At 36.4% G+C, this 17,335-nt stretch overlaps 3 protein-coding genes across 7 annotated transcripts; 1 reads left to right on the forward strand and 2 right to left on the reverse strand.

Annotated features, from left to right (window-relative positions):
- Positions 1-134: 134 nt before the first annotated feature.
- Positions 135-4,413, reverse strand: si:ch211-261d7.3 (myb-related transcription factor, partner of profilin). Of its 4 annotated transcripts, none has more exons than XM_058746228.1 (4): positions 4,095-4,413; positions 3,267-3,644; positions 1,686-2,111; positions 135-1,570 (listed from the first exon to the last, which is right to left on the reverse strand). In XM_058746228.1, the coding sequence occupies exons 2-4, from the start codon at positions 3,571-3,573 to the stop codon at positions 795-797; spliced, it is 1,509 nt and encodes a 502-aa protein (XP_058602211.1). In that variant the 5' UTR covers positions 3,574-3,644; positions 4,095-4,413; the 3' UTR covers positions 135-794. The 4 variants fall into 4 exon arrangements, with proteins under 4 accessions (XP_058602211.1, XP_058602209.1, XP_058602210.1 ...); XM_058746226.1 differs by having other exon boundaries at positions 3,267-3,980; XM_058746227.1 differs by having other exon boundaries at positions 3,267-3,983.
- prss1 (serine protease 1) lies at positions 3,363-9,897 on the forward strand. 2 transcript variants are annotated; one of them, XM_058746229.1, is made up of 7 exons: positions 3,363-3,479; positions 6,871-6,979; positions 7,770-7,833; positions 7,990-8,149; positions 9,059-9,312; positions 9,421-9,557; positions 9,648-9,897. In XM_058746229.1, exons 2-7 carry the CDS (start codon positions 6,977-6,979, stop codon positions 9,795-9,797), a joined length of 768 nt encoding a protein of 255 aa, XP_058602212.1. In that variant the 5' UTR covers positions 3,363-3,479; positions 6,871-6,976; the 3' UTR covers positions 9,798-9,897. The 2 variants fall into 2 exon arrangements, with proteins under 2 accessions (XP_058602212.1, XP_058602213.1); XM_058746230.1 differs by lacking the exons at positions 3,363-3,479; positions 6,871-6,979 and having other exon boundaries at positions 7,755-7,833.
- A 230-nt stretch (positions 9,898-10,127) lies between these two features.
- Positions 10,128-17,303, reverse strand: si:dkeyp-84f3.9 (zinc finger protein 569). The gene is made up of 2 exons (XM_058746223.1): positions 17,186-17,303; positions 10,128-13,314 (listed from the first exon to the last, which is right to left on the reverse strand). The coding sequence occupies exon 2, from the start codon at positions 13,263-13,265 to the stop codon at positions 10,437-10,439; it is 2,829 nt and encodes a 942-aa protein (XP_058602206.1). The 5' UTR covers positions 13,266-13,314; positions 17,186-17,303; the 3' UTR covers positions 10,128-10,436.
- Between the last annotated feature and the right edge of the window lie 32 nt (positions 17,304-17,335).

Here is a 17,335-nt window from a genome sequence, read left to right on the forward strand (position 1 = left end):
TTATTCCTGTGATGAAGTACGTCTCACGTGATCCTTCAGAAATTATTAATATTCTGCTTGGGTGGACAAAAAAACATTTCCTATTATTAATGTTGTGTGTGCATTTTCTGTGATAATAGAAAATAGATGATAAATGTATTGATTGCTTTTATTAAAACTTGTTCATAGGCAGACATTTTTTTTTCCAAGTACAAGTGATTTTTGTTAACATGGTGAAAAGTTTCCAAAACAGTATATTGCATTGCATGCAGAGTGACCAGGCGACCTTAGATCTCTACATTAGTCAGTAATTCTGATAATTGCATTTATTTCCATGGAACTGGAGAGATTCTATGCAATATAATGTCCCTTAAACAGCATTTGGATGTATTTTCTTAAACAGTGATAGTAGCAAAAGTAAAATGTCATTTTGCACTGATATTCTGTGCCTCAATTAAAAAATAAAAATGAATGATGTTTATCTTGCCACAGTATGAATACTGAAGAGTTTTAAGCCTGCCTAGATTTTCTTCTAAACTTGCAGTTATTATATATAAACTTAAGCAAGCAGATCCATAAAATGTCAGTAATTTACTAACAGCGACAAGAGTGCAGAAGTCAATTTAGATATAGCTTTGAGCTTTTTGGTGTACATATTATACAATTTATTATATATCTGCGACAGGCATAACATAAAATGTGGCTGCAATATGACATGGCACAATCTGCAACTAGTTAACCTTATAAAACATTGCTTAAATAAATAAATTTACTGTAACCGAATACAGTTCAATTGTCCACATCTCACGGCAACATCAACGTCTGCGTCTTCGCCTGAGGTCTACTGTTCTGCCACGGCGTGGCTGTTGAGTTACTCCATTCATGTCATTCGGTGGTTCAGTGTGCCGAGTACCATCTAAAATATCTGGAGGTGGTGGTAGAGGTGGAACAGTTGCTGGGATTTGCTGCTCTAGCTGTGGCTGCTCCTGTGGCAATAACAGTTGTTCATAAGGCTGCTGTTGTGGAGGTTCCTGTTGCTGTTGATGCTGTGCAGGTTGCTGTAATTGTTGTTGCTGTTGTGGAATTTGTTGCTGAGGCGGCTGATGCTGCATCTCAAGTAGACCCAACAGACGTTGCAAAAGTACATTATTCTGCTGCAAGCTATTTGTAAGGGCCTCTTGCGAAGCCACAAGCGTCCGCATATCACGTCTGAAGCCTTCTCCAAACTCACGCAGGTTCTGCTCCATGCGATCTCCAAGCTGCATGGCTGCTTCTCCCAGTCCACGAAGTTCATCTTCCAGCCAGGAAGTGCGTGGTGGAGGGGGCTCCAGTGGACCCTGGTGGGTCCCTAAAGATGGTTCTGGGCTTGGCTGAGGAGTCCCGTTGAGGAACGGCGCACTGTATAGTGGTGAAGGAGGTAGCCAGCGTTCTGATGTTGGAGGTGGTACTATTCCCAGACCCAAGCCCAAACCCAGTTTATCCTCCATGCTGTTCTCCACACCTTCACAATCATCTCCATCTTCACCCTCCTGCTCACCAGCTTCATCCTCTTTTTCGAAACCATCTCTTTCAGAGCTATCTCCAACTGCAACTGAAACAGTGATAACATACATAAACTTCAAATAAATATTTCATACATTAATAAGACTTTATTGTAGAGTCAGATTTGTAGGATCAATCCAACCCACCCCCCAAAAAAAAGATACCTGGATCAGTGTCTGACAAACACGTAAAACTGGCTTTTGCTCTGGTGCTCTGCTTTTGACGAGACTGCTGGAGCCTGGGACTGACTTGGGTCGGCCTTCCCAAAATTGCAGCCCCTCTGCTTGATGGCAGGTAGCAGGTGCGGTGCCTTGCGTCGGCCAGTCTACCACCGTTACGTCTTTTCAGGTCATCCCAGCGTTTCTTTACTTCTCTTAGAGTCCGAGGTACTCTAGACACAGCATTGACACGCTCAAGTATCCCGGCCCAAATGCGCTCTCTTTCTCGGCGCCGGAGCCTCCCTGCTGGACCGAACAGCTCCCCCTCACAACGGGTCACCTCTGATACCAACACCTCCAGCTCTGCCCCGCTAAAGCGGCTCTTCCTTTTTCCTACACCTCCTGCGGCTAATGCTGAAGACACACCCCTGTCTTCGAAAAAAAGGCTAATTTTAATTTAACACAAAAGTAGGTTTTGCATTTCTATTCAAAGACACACTAAATACATTTTTTGGCTTTTGTTGCACTGGTAAATATGACACTAAAGGTCTTTTGGACTAATACTGACATCTAGCAGCATGAATGCAGCATTACGCAAAAGTGTGTTACTAATGACAATTTTCAAGGGTCAAAGGCAGATAAAAATATCTGGGATGATGAAAAAGATAAATAATTAGTTCAAAATGAAAACGACAAATTTATAGAAAATGTAACTTTTGTATTTATGGTGGTTTCACTTTTGGGGGAAAAAAACATTAATATAAAAACAAAAATCATATTTAAAAATCTACTTAAAATTGCCAATGTCAGGTTTTTATAAAATGTAATTTGTGTATTAATGGTGGTTCCATACATTTTTGGAAAGAAACATTTAAAAATAATTTATTATTTAAATATCTATTTCAATGCAAATGCCAGGTTTTTAGAAAATGTCATTTTTTAAGATTTTTTTTTTTTTTTTTTAAATATTTCAATTTCAATATAATTATTGAAAAGAAAAAATCCAATACACCTTATGTGTACACACAATTTTCAGAAAGTATTTTATGATGGAATTTCATATTTTCATTTTATAATACTGACAATATCAAATATTTAAAATAAGAAATGAAAACTGATCTTGACTATTATAATGTATTAGACAGATTATAACAATCATCATACTACCTACTTAGACATTTTCCCACTATTAAAAAAATCTAAATAAATTTTAAGATTGGTTTTTGAAATTGAAATGTTTCATGTGTTCAATGAATAGTAAATGCTGTAAAAGAGTGTCACGTCATTGCCCCATAAACGTGGTAGTTGCAGTCACCCATGATTCTGCAATTAGAAGTTATCTAATATTAGGATGTTACTGAGAAAAACTGAGTAGTACATTATGCCAACACTTTTTATTACCGTGACTAAAGTCTTCATCATCTGTGATTGTGCATGATTTTATATATTTTACATGGACTTGATTTCTATAATTGTAAAACTTTAGTAATGAGGGAAAAATAACAAAGTGCACCTTTAAATATTACTGTAATGTTAGCAGTAAAGTAAAATCACATTATTAAAGACTTCCCACCATCTAACACTTACTTTGTTCGATTGGGATGAGTTCGTCCGAAGACATTCCAGGTGCGACTATGTTAGGATGCACAACCACAACATTAAAAGGCAGGCTGCTTGGCAACCCACCATTCTGGTGGTCACAACTCCCCTCTGAGTCGTCATCTTCCCTGGGGAAACCGTCCTCTGAAACCCCGCCTCCGAAGGGACCCTCTGGAGACTCCACTTTGATGTGCATGGGAGGTGAGTGCTCATACAGCAACCCCCCCTCCTCGTAGTATTCAGTCATGGATATGTTGTGGTTTACAGACACACCAATGTGACTGGTGGACAGCATGCCATTCACAAGGAGGGTGAAGAGCCACCATGCTGTTCCATGGCAAGGCGTTCATTGCTTCATTGTGAAGTCTAACAAGAATAGCCTTAATAATGGGCACAGTAATACACAGCCACAGAAAATAGATATTTGCTACGGAACAACAATAGGTTAACGTGTCATTTTAGAAAGGGGCTGTGTTCATTTACACTGATTCTACGCAATTATTGCGTTGTTTTTGTTGACTGTATCTTATTAGACCAAGAAAACCAAAACCTGTGGCTTCCGTCCAAAAGCAAAACTCGGAGATGTGCTTCTGATATTCTGTTATGTTTGACATTATGTACATGTATCATTCATTACATGCAGACATCTAAGAGCTCTCATAAATGACAGTAAATCTGGCATCGACAAGTAAAAATCCGAGGCTACTGAGGAGAGGGCGAGAAATAAAGCAAAGAATGCATGGATAATATAGTTGAATTCACATTTAACTAATTGTTTAATTAAGGGAATATTTTAAATATAAAGGCCAAAATTACCTGTGTCGCAGCAATGCGCATATATTCTGCACCACATCCGCAATGGATGCGCATTCCGCATAAATTACGTTAGCCGCCACTAGCTCTTCTCAAGCAAATACTGCTGTTCGTGTAAAAGTCATGTATGCGACGTGCCCGCATTACGAGAAAGATCTAGTTTTCGAAAAAAATAATCCGCACTCACACCGGCGTACTGTGATAAATGGCTAGAAAGTTTAAAACACAATACTAAAATGACATAAGTGCATAGATGCAAAGCTAACCTCTTAAATTCCTAAATGTACACAGAACCCAAATCGTCGCAGGAATATGACATCACACAAAGATATTTGCCGTGTGGCTATTTCTGAAATCCTGAAAGTGATATTTAATAAATTTAAACGGCGACAGTATATTTAAACAGGTCAGTCTTTTGTCATCTTGCACAAAATAAATAAATAAATAAATAAAATAAAAAAGAATAATAATTAATTAAAAATAAAAACCGAAATAAAAGGAGTTGCTCTGTACAATTCAAAAAGTGCTGTGAAATGCATTCGGCCTACAAGTTTGCCTTAACTTTTCAAACCACGAAACACTAATATGTTACATCAATTGGATATGATCCATCATATGGATCATTTTTCTCAATAAATAAATAACAAAGAAAATATTTTCCTCTCACTTGTTTGATTGGGTTCTCTTTGTCTACTTTGAGGACTTATAAGAAAATCTGATGATGTTTTGGGTCATATTTATGCAGAAATATAGAAAATTCACAAAGGGTTCACAAACTTTCAAGCAGCAGTGTATATGATGCACTTGATTAAAATAATATAGCTGCTCTGAGTTCTCACATTATTGAAGAAAAACATGCAATGGCTTGGACTACTTTTATTATTACTGGCTCTCACCGGAGTGTGAACGTTTCTCAGGATCCCTTTGGTTAAAATCAACCTCCTTTATATAGCTGACCTATTTATGCACCTGGACTTTTGTCTCAAAACTGAGATATATCCCTTGTGACAATGTCCAGATGCATATGGCAACTAGCCTGCTTTCCTTAACAAAGTATATAATGCAGAACTAAATCTAGAATTTATTTTTCTCAAAGATAATAAAGGCAGACAAATAAAGTATTTCAAATAATAATCATAGAAAAAACAAAGATTCAGCAATTTTTTTTACAATTTTCTTATCCTTGTATAGCCTTCGTTTGCCACCTGTACGCTCCCACAAGAGCTAATGATTTATCTTTGATTTCTTGGAATTACCAATGGAGCCAAAACCACACAGATTTCATCACACGGTGCCAACCACAAGTAAATTTTTGGTAAAGTTTTGTTTCTGTCCACTTCATTTTTAGGTAAAATGTTTCATTATTCACTTGGTGGACATCATTTTTTAAATTATGAATTTTAAAAGTGACGTGTCTTTCTAACATAATGTGTTATGTTAATTATTATAAATAATTAATAATATCTTAATAAAAGTGTCCTTACCAGCCTGTATGTCCTAAAACACAAGGTGGTAGATATTCTAGAGGTACACGGTACTTCACTTTCCTTAACCATGTTGAATTTATGTATATACATCATATTTATTTAAATTGATATTGATCTGTTTACATTATGATGTTAATGATATACGATATTAATATTTATATAAATAAATATATGTACGTCATGAATATTCAAAAGTAAACAAATAGAAATATAAAGAGGACACAGTCATATAATTATGAAAAAGTGTGAAATGTAATTCGAATTGTAATTGTAACAATAGCCTGGATGTTTAAAAATGAATTGTAAAGATCTGTAGCTGACACCGTGCCTCAAAAGGTTAAAAAAAACACGTCAAACCTAGAATTCTTGTGTGTTTTTTAAAAAGCCTAACCAGGGACTCTGCAAATTAGCTATTAGCTTGCAAATAGAGAGTCTGCTGCTCACAACTGTGTTATTCACTGTGCCTGTGTGAAATGTCTGATTAAACATTTCTAAACTGTTTGATCTCTAGAGACACCTTGAATGGTTAAGCTGCCACCTGTTGATTCAGTTGAATATTTTCCCATGTCATATTTATTTAAAGTCACACGTTTGTAACAATTTTGTAACATTTCAGAGAACATGGTTTTCTGCTTAGGATTTTACAGCTTATTTTTATAATCAAGGGGAAATAATACAGTCACAAAGAATTATTCATCAGTGCCCACTTTCAATGAAATGTGCTCATGTTTCACTTTAGTACAACTTAAAATGGTTTCTAGTTTAGATTATTTCATTCATTTATACAGGGACAATGCACAACAACATCTGCAGTCCCTGTTACAAAATTACAATATTCAGTCACAAACAATACAATACATACAACACATACAATATCAATTAATGATCACATATTTGATTTTCCTTAAGCCATACTTTAAGCATAGTTTTAAAAATACTAAATGTTGCACACTCTCTCATATAAACCAGTATTAAATTCCATCTTTCTGCTGCTCTAACTGAAAAAGCTGATTGTCCAAAAACAGTTTTCTTAAATGTAGTTGAACAATCACCTCTAACTGATGACATAGTCTGCCTGACATTGTCCTTACAGAAAGTCACACATTGTTTATATTTATTACCTCTCCTTTAACTAAAATATCTGGACAACGCTCATCAGCTTTCTTGATCGAAAAATACATTCCCACAGTTTTACCCACATTAAGAGTAAGGCAAGAATGACATAGCCAATCTGACTGAGGCTTTGTTCAATGCAACACTAAGTTTGATAGCAGCTTGTTCTTTTGTCTTAGCATAAGTATAAACAACTGTATCATCTGCATACATCTGAACCTGGACCTCTGAACAAAATTGGTCCAAGAACCAACGCCTGTGGGACTCCAATATTACAGTCAAGAAATGGTGAGCATGCATCATTAATTCTTGCACATTGTTTTCTTAAATTTAATTATGACTCCATCCATTAGAGTTTATTAAAACAAAATTATTAGTAGAAAAATTAAACAGTCTCAAATAAATTGGCATTTTTGACAAATACAAAATACAACATGTTTTCCAATGTGCTCATTTTCCAATTCCTGCACTTGATCACTTTGTTTAAAAATAATAAAAGAGCTGTTCAAAGTGAAACACCACAGACTGTGCAGACAATCATACAGTGTAATTAATTTAACTAACTTTTTAACATGACATTTTTTAAAAACTTTTTATATATTTTTAAACTTTTTATATTTAACATAAGCAATGATTTTAATACACAAACATATATGCAAATATCTGATTACAATTAAGTGGCTTTTTACAATTAAGTTTGATCATTTTTGTCATGATAAAAATAAATAAATATATAAGATTAAAACACATGTTTTTGTTTATACTCCCTTAGTACCTAAAAATGCTTTAACAAGAACATTTTTCTTTAAGGACACTTTTTAAATAATTGCTGCACAGAATACCTTAGAAAAATATTAATGAACATCCACTAATGAATGATTTGTGAATATAGTTTCTTCATAACCATACAGAAAATGATTTGTAATAACATCCTAAGAGAATCTGTACATTATGTTAAAGCACATGCTGGAGTCACACGCTGCTTGCTTATATAACGAATATACCTGCATGTATGCCCTTGAAAATTATCTCAAGCTGTGGAGTAGACAGAGTATAAAAGGTGGGTCTTAACCTCCAGAACACACCACTCAGCAACTTCAACATGAAGGCTTTCATTCTTCTGGCTCTGTTCGCTGTGGCTTGTAAGTAATGGGGCTGGGGAGATTTATACTGGAATTAATACAGATCTCTTAAGGTTTTTTTTAATTTTTTATTTTTTAAAGATTTGAATTCCAAGTGCTCTGTTCAATAATTTTTGTAAAATAAAAATGTGACACTAAAACTATATATTTTCTCAGATGCCGCTCCTCTGGATGAGGATGACAAGATCGTCGGTGGATACGAGTGTACTAAGAATGGTGTTGCATACCAGGTTTCCCTGAACAGTGGTTACCACTTTTGCGGTGGCTCTCTGATCACCAACCGTTGGGTTGTGTCTGCTGCTCACTGTTACAAGTCGTAAGTGAAATATGTTTTTTTTTTTTGCATGTGCTTAGTAGCTGTCACACGGGGAAGTTTTCAAAATCATTATATCACAGTAACTATAAGGTTTCGAATTGAGTTTCACAAAGTTCTTTGGATTTGAATTAAGAATAATCTTTTTGTTTAATGATTTTTACTATATAATGAAGGAAGATTAGTATTTTCTGTTACTTTTAACATTTTATGTGTTATAAATTTTGTGCTTTTTAACCATTTAAATTTCTCTGAGAGCTATTAAAAAAAAATATAATGGCAAGTTTACACCATGTTTAGTAAGATTTTTTATCTTATTTTATAAATAAATGAATACTTTTATTTAGCAAGGATGCATTAAATTTATAAAAAGGACATTAAAGACTCTGATTATGTTACAATAGATTTCGGTTTCAAATAAATGCTGTTCTTTTGAACTTCCTGTTCACCAAAGAATCCTGGAAGAAAAGGTTTCCACAAAAATATTAAGCAGCACAGCTGATTTCAAAATTGATATAGTGTTTCTTGAGCACCAAATCAGCATATTAAAATGAGTTCTGAGAATCACGTGACACTGAAGACTGCAGTACAGCTGCTGAAAATTCAGCATTAACAAATCAAAAACATTAAAACATCTTACCGACTGCAAATGTTTGAACAGTAGTGTGGCTATTGGGTTAGAAATGTTCAGTAGCTTTACTGTAGACATGATTCTACTATGTATCTAGAAATTACCCTTCAAAAATAAATTCTACAAGAGGCACATGAGTTATGAACCATTAGCAATCACAATTTCAGCCAACAAATTGCACATTTTCTTAAGTCCAATACAAATAAAATGCAGAAAGATGTTAAGAAGTTTAAAGTTTGTTTTCTGTATGAACCAATAATCACTTATTCGTCTGTTCTCAGCTCTGTCCAAGTGCGTCTGGGTGAGCACAACATTGATGTCTCTGAGGGCACCGAGCAGTTCATCAGCTCCCAAAAGGTCATCAGACACCCCAGTTACAACAGCAACACTCTGGACAATGACATTATGCTGATCAAGCTGGCCAGCACTGCCACCCTGAACAGCTACGTTCAGACCGTTTCTCTGCCTTCAAGCTGTGCTTCATCTGGTACCGAATGCCTGATTTCTGGATGGGGAAACATGAGCGGCTCTGGAAGTGCGTACTTCATGCATAACACTTTGTACATAAATCATTAAGTCTTCTGAGAATAACACAGTGAACACATTCAAATTCACCTATAGTGAACACTTGATGTTTCCTTAGGCAACTACCCCAGCCGTCTGATGTGCCTGCGGGCTCCTATCCTGAGTGACAGTACCTGCAAAAACGCCTACCCTGGTCAGATCACCTCCAACATGTTCTGCGCTGGCTTCATGGAGGGAGGCAAGGACTCCTGCCAGGTAAGATCACTGCTTATTACAGAGTTAATGTCATGCTAATGCTTTTTTTTATTTTTTATTTGACTTCTATGAAACTCTTGTGGCTTGCAGGGTGACTCTGGTGGCCCAGTGGTTTGCAGCAACCGGCTGCAGGGTATTGTGTCCTGGGGTTACGGCTGTGCCCAGAGGAACAAACCTGGTGTCTATACCAAGGTCTGCAACTACGTTTCCTGGATCAATAACACCATGAACTCCAACTAAGCTCCCACTGATTATTTGTGCCCATAATCATGGCATGTTGCAATATCATTTTGCAAACGTAAAATAAACATCTGAGAACAAACATTAAAGATGTTGGATTGTATTATTTATCATTTTTAATATAGATAAAATTATGAGATATGATTTACTATTAATTAAAATGACTATTACTTTAGTTTTAAAGTCCAAACCTTTATACAAGTAGTATGTGGTGAAATATTAAACCTCTTTGCTAAATGACATAGGTTTTTATTTATTTTTATCCTAATCCCATCTTTGAACATCCTTGACAATTTTCTCTTAGCACAGAAGACTTAATTTTGATCAATGTCAGACAAGATGTTTAATCTGTTAACAGCAACATCTTCAATTCAATTACAGCACCAACACTAACAGATATCTAACTCAACAATAGGATTGCTAAATAAAACAATACTGTCCATTACAGGGAATTCTAGTCTGTATATTTGAAGAATTATAATTTTTTAAACAAAATTGGGTATCAGCACATCAGTAATGTTGATATAACATGAAAAACAAATATACAGCAAACATTTTCACAAGTTTCAGAGGTACGTGATTCCCATACAAATGTTCATCACACACTCACTAAAAAAAAAGAAAACATTTACAGAATTTTTATATTTCTCCTCTGGCATGTTCCAAGTAATGTCCATGCAGTTCTATAAGGTTGGAAAAACAAGCATTACATTCAGTGCAAATTAAGTCACCAGTTGTGTCCTCGGTCTTCAATATGGACGGTGACTGGCTTGAACCGTTTAATTCTTCACTTGCTGAAAAACTGTCCTTAGTGTGTTTTTTAACCATTTGCCCATCATTAGTCTGAGAATTAGTTTTGGTGGTGCTTGGAGCTTCAGTGTTTGGTTTTGGCTTTTGTGATGGATGTAAGGTTGAGGGACCTAAGTATGACAACCGATGAGGCATTTCTCCTCCATTTGAACGGGGGAATGAGAGGAGCTTCTCTTGCCTCTGATTATCACAAAGGCTGTAATCATAGCTTTGACGCTGGAGATGGTGAGATTGATGTTCCTCTGTTCTAAGTATTTGGCCTCTCATTGCTAAGGATCCTTTATCTGCAGCCTTGTGACGGAGCTGATGGTGGAAAAGCAAGTCCAAGTTCTCAAAACTGGCGCTGCATGTACCGCATTCATAAGGATGCACAGTGGACTGTGGATCAATGGTGTAATGTGTCTCCATCGGATCATTTGTGCAGTGAACAACTCTGTGTCGCTTAAGAATAACTGCGCTTGCAAAACCTTTTCCACAAACATCACAAATAAAGGGCATAGTTGAGCGGTGCCACTCTTGCTGGTGGTTCCTCAACTTTTGTGCATTTGAGAACGTGTGAGGACAGAAGGGACAAGCGTGAGCATTAAGTTCCGGATGCTTCTGCAGATGTTTATTGTACAGTCCCACAAATCGAAACCCCTGTCCACACTTGGGGCAAAAAAAGCGCCCTCTTTTCTGTCTATGCAGCCGCTGATGAATCCAAAATTTGTTCCAGTTTTTAAACATCCTGTTGCAAACAATACAAGTGAAGCTTTGCCCCCGTGAATGAGTGAGCATATGGGCTCTCAGCCTTCCTACATGCTGGAATATTCGTCCACATTGTGGGCAGAAGTACTTTCTCGGATCCGCTTTGTGCCGCGTACTGTTCAGTTGAGATACAAAATAGCTGGATTTGATGGGCTGACTGACTGAATAGAGGTTATTCTGAGAGTCATAAACAGTGGTGGCCATGACCTGAAGAGGGCAAGCAAGTAAAGAGGAGCATTTTTTGAGCTTCCTCGGAAAGGAAAAATCTCTTGGAGGAGATTTAACTGGACTTGCACTCCGCATTTTTGGAGGAGTTCTTCTCTTCAAGGAGTTTTTGTGTTGTAATCTGTGAGGTGAACTGTAAGACTTTCCTTTTGCGAGCCGGATGGAAACGCAATGCTTGTTGTGTGTATGTAGCTCTGAAAGAAGACTAAATGTCTGCTTGCAGCGGTCACAATTGTAACGCTGGGTATCAGTGTGTCCTTGCAAATGTAATTCATACTCATCTCTGGTGCCAAAGCACCTTTTGCAAAGGTGACACCTGAAGCTGATAACACCTTCCAATTCCATTTCTTTCAAGGTGGCATGAGGGTTTCTTTTACCGTCACAAGTGTGGACTTTTAATGGCCCGATCTGAGAAAATCCCTTACCACATTTTGAACAAAAGTAAGGCCTAATAGACCAATGTACTCTCTCATGGACACGTGCCGTGCACGCTTGAGTAAATGATTTGCCGCATACCTTACAAGAGTATGGTTTTTCTCCACTGTGAATACGAAGATGGATTTTGAGGACAGACTTGTAGCAAAAGACTTTGCCACAGATCGGACATGTTTGGGGTTTCCCTTTCCCTCTTCCTCGCCTTCTCCTTTTAGGGGTGATTTGATTAATATGATAGTCACTTTCCAGTTTGTTGGTCATGCTTACTTCGTTCTCATCCACAATTTTCTCAGGCGTGGCTCTATCTTTGAATCTGTGTGCATGTTTCCTACTTTTGGATTTATGGACTTTGCTGTGGGATCGAAGGTTGGAGAGTTGAGCGAAGGCTTTGCCACAATCCTGGCAGGTGAAGGGCTTCTCACCTGTGTGGACACGCAGATGAATAATATATGCTGAGGCATGATTGAAAGGGCGCCCACAATATTCACATTTGATAACCCTCTTTTCTTTGCGTGGCCTTCCGCGGGAAAAGGAAGGATATCCACGTTTACTTTCTGTGTTCTCCACACTGCTTGCCTCAGCATTGGCTTCTGAATTTGCCTCTTCAAAGGCATCATCCAATGTTTCATCTTTTTCGTTTAATGAGTCAGAAGTCGAGGCTCCTTGATTTTCAGTGTCCGAAACGTTCACATCTGCAGTGTCCTCGTGGATTTTTTTGTCAGAATATTCTTCACATTGGTTATCACTTTTATTAGAGCAGGACGTCTCACAGATAGCTTCCTCAGATGTTTGGACAGTTGAACAAGGGGCTTCCTTCCTTTCGGACTGACTACTTGAGATTTCATCTGTTGTAACAGACATTTGAGTGTCAGTTTGTGGTTCCTTAAATTCTTCATTAAGCAGCAGTGATTTTGGTTCGTTATCTATGGTGCTGGAAAGACAATCAGAATTTGTCTCACGGTCTTCCGAATATTTCTGTGTATCCATATCAGCCTCGTTGACAGGGGTAAAATCAGAGTTTAATTGCTGTGGAAATTTATCTACATTTACTTCACAGGAGCCTTTTTCCTCAACATTGCAGGACAAGGAGTCAGGTAGGACATTAGTGGCCGGTTCTGCCACACTTCTGTTTTGGGAGTTTAATGCCAGACCTTTTGAAATTAATTCCCCCATTCCTCTCTTCACTGATTGTTCCTGGGTATCAGCCACATCAGAGTTGGTTTCATTCTTCTTGGCCTCTCCTTCAAGCATGATGTGCGAATCGTCTGCTGGTGCCTGAGTTCCCCCACTCAAGCAGAATCTAAACAGAAGGAAAAAGAATCAAGGATAAGATAAGATGTATTGCATCTAATACTAAGTAGCATCAGAACTTTAGCAGCTTCTTCACCTATTATCCATATAACAGGTGGACATATAAATTTATTAATGTAAAGATAAACATACAAAGCAGTTAAAAAAACCAAAAACAAATTCATGATATATATGGGTAGTTGACAAATAGGCAGTGAAAAATGCTTTTTTTTTGTAAAATACCTTTTCTGAAAAAGAAATGCATATATTTATGTAGTGTGAAGTCTGATCTTTGAGAAAATATAAAGGGTCACTAACTTCGACAATTCTTTCATTGCTTTTTTTAACATTTAAAATGAACTGTACCATAAATTCGTCCTATGGTGTGACAGCAAAAATTAAGAAAAAAACAAAACAAAAAAAAAACCTCTTAATAATACATAAATAGCATGAGAGAGATTTATCTTCATTGTTAGACACTTATTTTCATATAATGCTATTTATTTATTAAGAAGTTACAATTAAAATCATTTTTCCCCCATGACTTGTCGGACAATTTCAAGACAAACTTTACTGTCATCTAGGGGTGGGCGATATGGCAAAAATTTTATATCACGATATTTTTAAGAAAAATCACGATTCACGATTTTATCACGATTCTTTGTCATGTTGGTTTTACTATTTTGCAAGTTGTCTGAGCATTACAGCCAAACTAATTTCCCTATTATAAAGACAAAACCTTTCAAGGTAACAAAAATATTAAAAAAAGAATGGCGGATATTTAGGCCAAAGTGGGCGAAGATAAAAATCTTTGTCATTATTTTATCTTTGTTATTAAAAAATGAGAACAAAGATACACATTACAAATACACATACTATACAAATAAAACAGTGTTTTATTTTCAGGTACAATAGGTGTATTTAGCAGGAGCATTCGAGAAATTGAATCAACAAATATAAAAATAAAACACTATATAGATTGATTCCTGTTAAATCAACCGTATTAACATTTTTCAGTCAAGAGTAGTGAGTGATTTTTCTCTTTGTGTTTTATTAACATTGAAGAATAATTAACCTCAAAATAAAAAGTGTTTTATATTTATACCATCATTTACTCACTCAAAAGTTTCTTTAAACCTGAATGAGTTTCTTCTGCTGAACATAAATGCTATTTTGAGGAACGTGGAAAACCAAACAGTTGCTGGTCCCCAGTGACTTATTCCATAGTATTTTTTTTTTCCTTCTATCAAAAGTCAATGTGGACCAGATACTATTTGGTTACCCACATTCTTCAAAATATCTTCTTTTGTGTTCAGCACAAGAAAAAAATTAATACAGGTTTGTATTTTAAGGTGAACTATCCCTTTAATGACAGTCGGCAGCATGTTCAGTACTGCCCCTTTAAGACCTGCAAGCATCCGTTTTCTCTCAGCTGTTTACTTAATCATTTTAGACATAAGCAACGGAGTCTATACATAAACCTTGTGTGTTTTTGACAGTATTAGTGCACAAGATAACTTAGTTCAGTAATCAGGCGCTTTTTGACAGGCTTTAGCTCGCGCGCTTCGGGTGTACGGGCTCAGAAAAAGCGCACGTCAGACCGACGCGTGAATAAAACATTTAACCGGCAAGGCTTTAAAGCAGATCCGAATAATGTACAGTATATTGAGACGGAGGAATAAGAACTGCAGCTGATAGACTGTGCGCTGTAGCACGATACTACGATATTTCTTCAAAAGCAGATCGTGGAGACATTTTTATCGTCCACGATCAAAAACCGTCATATCGCACACCCCTACTGTCATCTGTTCAATACTGCTGAAAAGTATACCATTTTAAGTTGAGTGATATTTGTATCTCCCCTATTGCAATACTCAACTGTTTTTTTAAAGATGTTTTGAGATAAAAACATTATCTGTGATTCTTTTAAGTGTGCCACTCCATAGGACATCACGTCACGCTAAAGGACACAAATAGTTATTAAATTATTTCTATTTAATTCTGAACATGTCAAAGGAGAAAGAAAGTTTAACTTTGATACAAACAATATCAACATGTTTTTTTTAAACAAAACAAAAAATAATTGATCAACAAAATTCAGACTCTTAATCAATCAGTATGTTACTAAAATTCTTCTAGCCCCCTGCTGCGTGCGCAGCACAGCTAAACATGATTGATATTCAAACTATATTCATTAAAATGTGAATGAATTTAAACTATATGGCTACTCTTTTTAAGGCATCATTTTGATTCTATTTACTTTCTGCATTATTCTCTTAGGATCTCCTTTCTGCATGAATCCCTGTTAATTTTCTCTATATATTTCCGTGTCCTCTCTCTTCCACTAATTTCTCTCCCTCAATTCTTTCTGTTTCAAAAACAAAGTATCACATTTTACACTTATTTTCATGACACTTTATAACAGTACATGTTTTCAGTAAAAACATCAGAAAATAATTTAATGTAATTATTGCATTAAGAACACTGAAAATGATCAAAAAGAATAAAAAGTAGTTGAATAAATCTTAATTATTTAAAATGCTTTTTAAAGAGACCTTGTCCTCTGGTGTGACATCTTTGTCCTGTGGTGTGACAGTACAGGCGTCACACCGGAGGACGTTTCAGCCTTTTTCTGTCAATTAATGACCTTGCTATTCAAAGATAACCTGTCATTAGCGATAAGCAAGACACATTTGCATAATTTTCCATGATTATGTAGTTTAACATGTAGTTTTTAATTTAAAAAAATATAATTTAGGGGTGTCACACCAAAGGACAACAAAATGTAACACTTTTGTAGTGGTTCCAAAGAAGTTAAATATTTGAACAATTCTGAGACAAAATTGGCCATGTGCAGGTCATGGGCTTCACAGGGGTCTTCAGTAACAAGGCCATGAATGGAGTCCTTCAACTAATTAAAGTTTTCTCTGGAATTGGCCGATTTAAAATCAGGATATGGTGTCACACCATAGGACATGGTTTTCAGAGACAAAATGTATGAAGTTCCTACGCTTTCAGAAATATATGGATGAAAAAAAAAAAAAAAATGATTGCCAGTAATAGGCTACTCAAATTTACAGTTTTCATGCAGGATATTGCCTCAATATTTTGACTTCCAAAATATTTACTAGGCCTAATATAAAAATATATATTTTTAAAAATCTACAAATATGGGAAATTAATGAGTAGATGAATACTGCATTATTATTATTATCGATGCGTTTATGTTTCACATGTTTCTTTGATTGATTGTCCTTCTGCCATTGATTCGCGCTTTTATTTAAGCGATTCATTCAAAGAACCGGCTCATAAGAGTCATTCCTTAGTTAATCGAACTACAGCAAAGAAAACAAAATGTAGAGGTGTGCTGTATTCGTTGTCTATGTGTTTTGTTAGTTCTTTCTAATCGTTTTATTTCGTGATGTTCAATTCAGACTGCAAACGCACAACAACTCGGGTAAAACGTTTTTTCCCCCCCCGTGCCGCAGTGGATAGCGGCGCAGAGTGATGGCGCTCTGCAGGCGTTTGCAGCCATAGGCCATTCCTGCCATTAACAATGCACCTTTCGGTAATGCTTCATGCATGCTCTGCATCTACCAAAACAGCACAACCTGTCCTTTAAGTATGGGTTTATTCTGAAACGCGAAATGAGCGTATGTATACATAACAGGATTAATGTGTCTGTGTGTTAATTCAACGCTACCCGACGCTGGACCTATCGAATCATCATTTCAAATCCTCAAAACTTATTTTTTAAGAGCACCGCTTATGCAAAAAAGCCCATTGTTTGCTCGACTGCTTAAAATTAGATTCTACCGTTATCTTGTAGAAAGCACATGAGAAAAAGCAAAACAAAGCAAGGCAAGGCAGTCTGCACCAACCTTTCATGCTCTTTCTTTTCAGCACCAATGAACTACGCTTCAGGACGCATAAACCAAACAAATGGAGTTTCCTTTTCCGTTTCCGATAAAAGCCTCTAGACATCTCTTTCTGGACGTGTGGCTGAGTAAAGACAATCACCAAATATGCAA

The sequence above is a fragment of the Onychostoma macrolepis genome, chromosome 16, assembly GCF_012432095.1.
Source record: "Onychostoma macrolepis isolate SWU-2019 chromosome 16, ASM1243209v1, whole genome shotgun sequence".
NCBI classification, from domain to species: domain Eukaryota; kingdom Metazoa; phylum Chordata; class Actinopteri; order Cypriniformes; family Cyprinidae; genus Onychostoma; species Onychostoma macrolepis.

Coding starts and splice junctions, on each gene's coding strand:
- si:ch211-261d7.3 (XM_058746228.1), bottom strand. CDS start 3,573: ATGCTGTCCACCAGTCACATTGGTGTGTCTGTAAACCACAACATATCC. Junction 2,112..3,266: donor ACTCATCCCAATCGAACAAA/GTAAGTGTTAGA, acceptor TTTTTTTCGAAG/ACAGGGGTGTGTCTTCAGCA. Junction 1,571..1,685: donor TTTGTCAGACACTGATCCAG/GTATCTTTTTTT, acceptor TCACTGTTTCAG/TTGCAGTTGGAGATAGCTCT.
- prss1 (XM_058746229.1), top strand. Junction 8,150..9,058: donor GCTGCTCACTGTTACAAGTC/GTAAGTGAAATA, acceptor GTCTGTTCTCAG/CTCTGTCCAAGTGCGTCTGG. Junction 9,313..9,420: donor AAACATGAGCGGCTCTGGAA/GTGCGTACTTCA, acceptor ATGTTTCCTTAG/GCAACTACCCCAGCCGTCTG.
- si:dkeyp-84f3.9 (XM_058746223.1), bottom strand. CDS start 13,265: ATGCTTGAAGGAGAGGCCAAGAAGAATGAAACCAACTCTGATGTGGCT.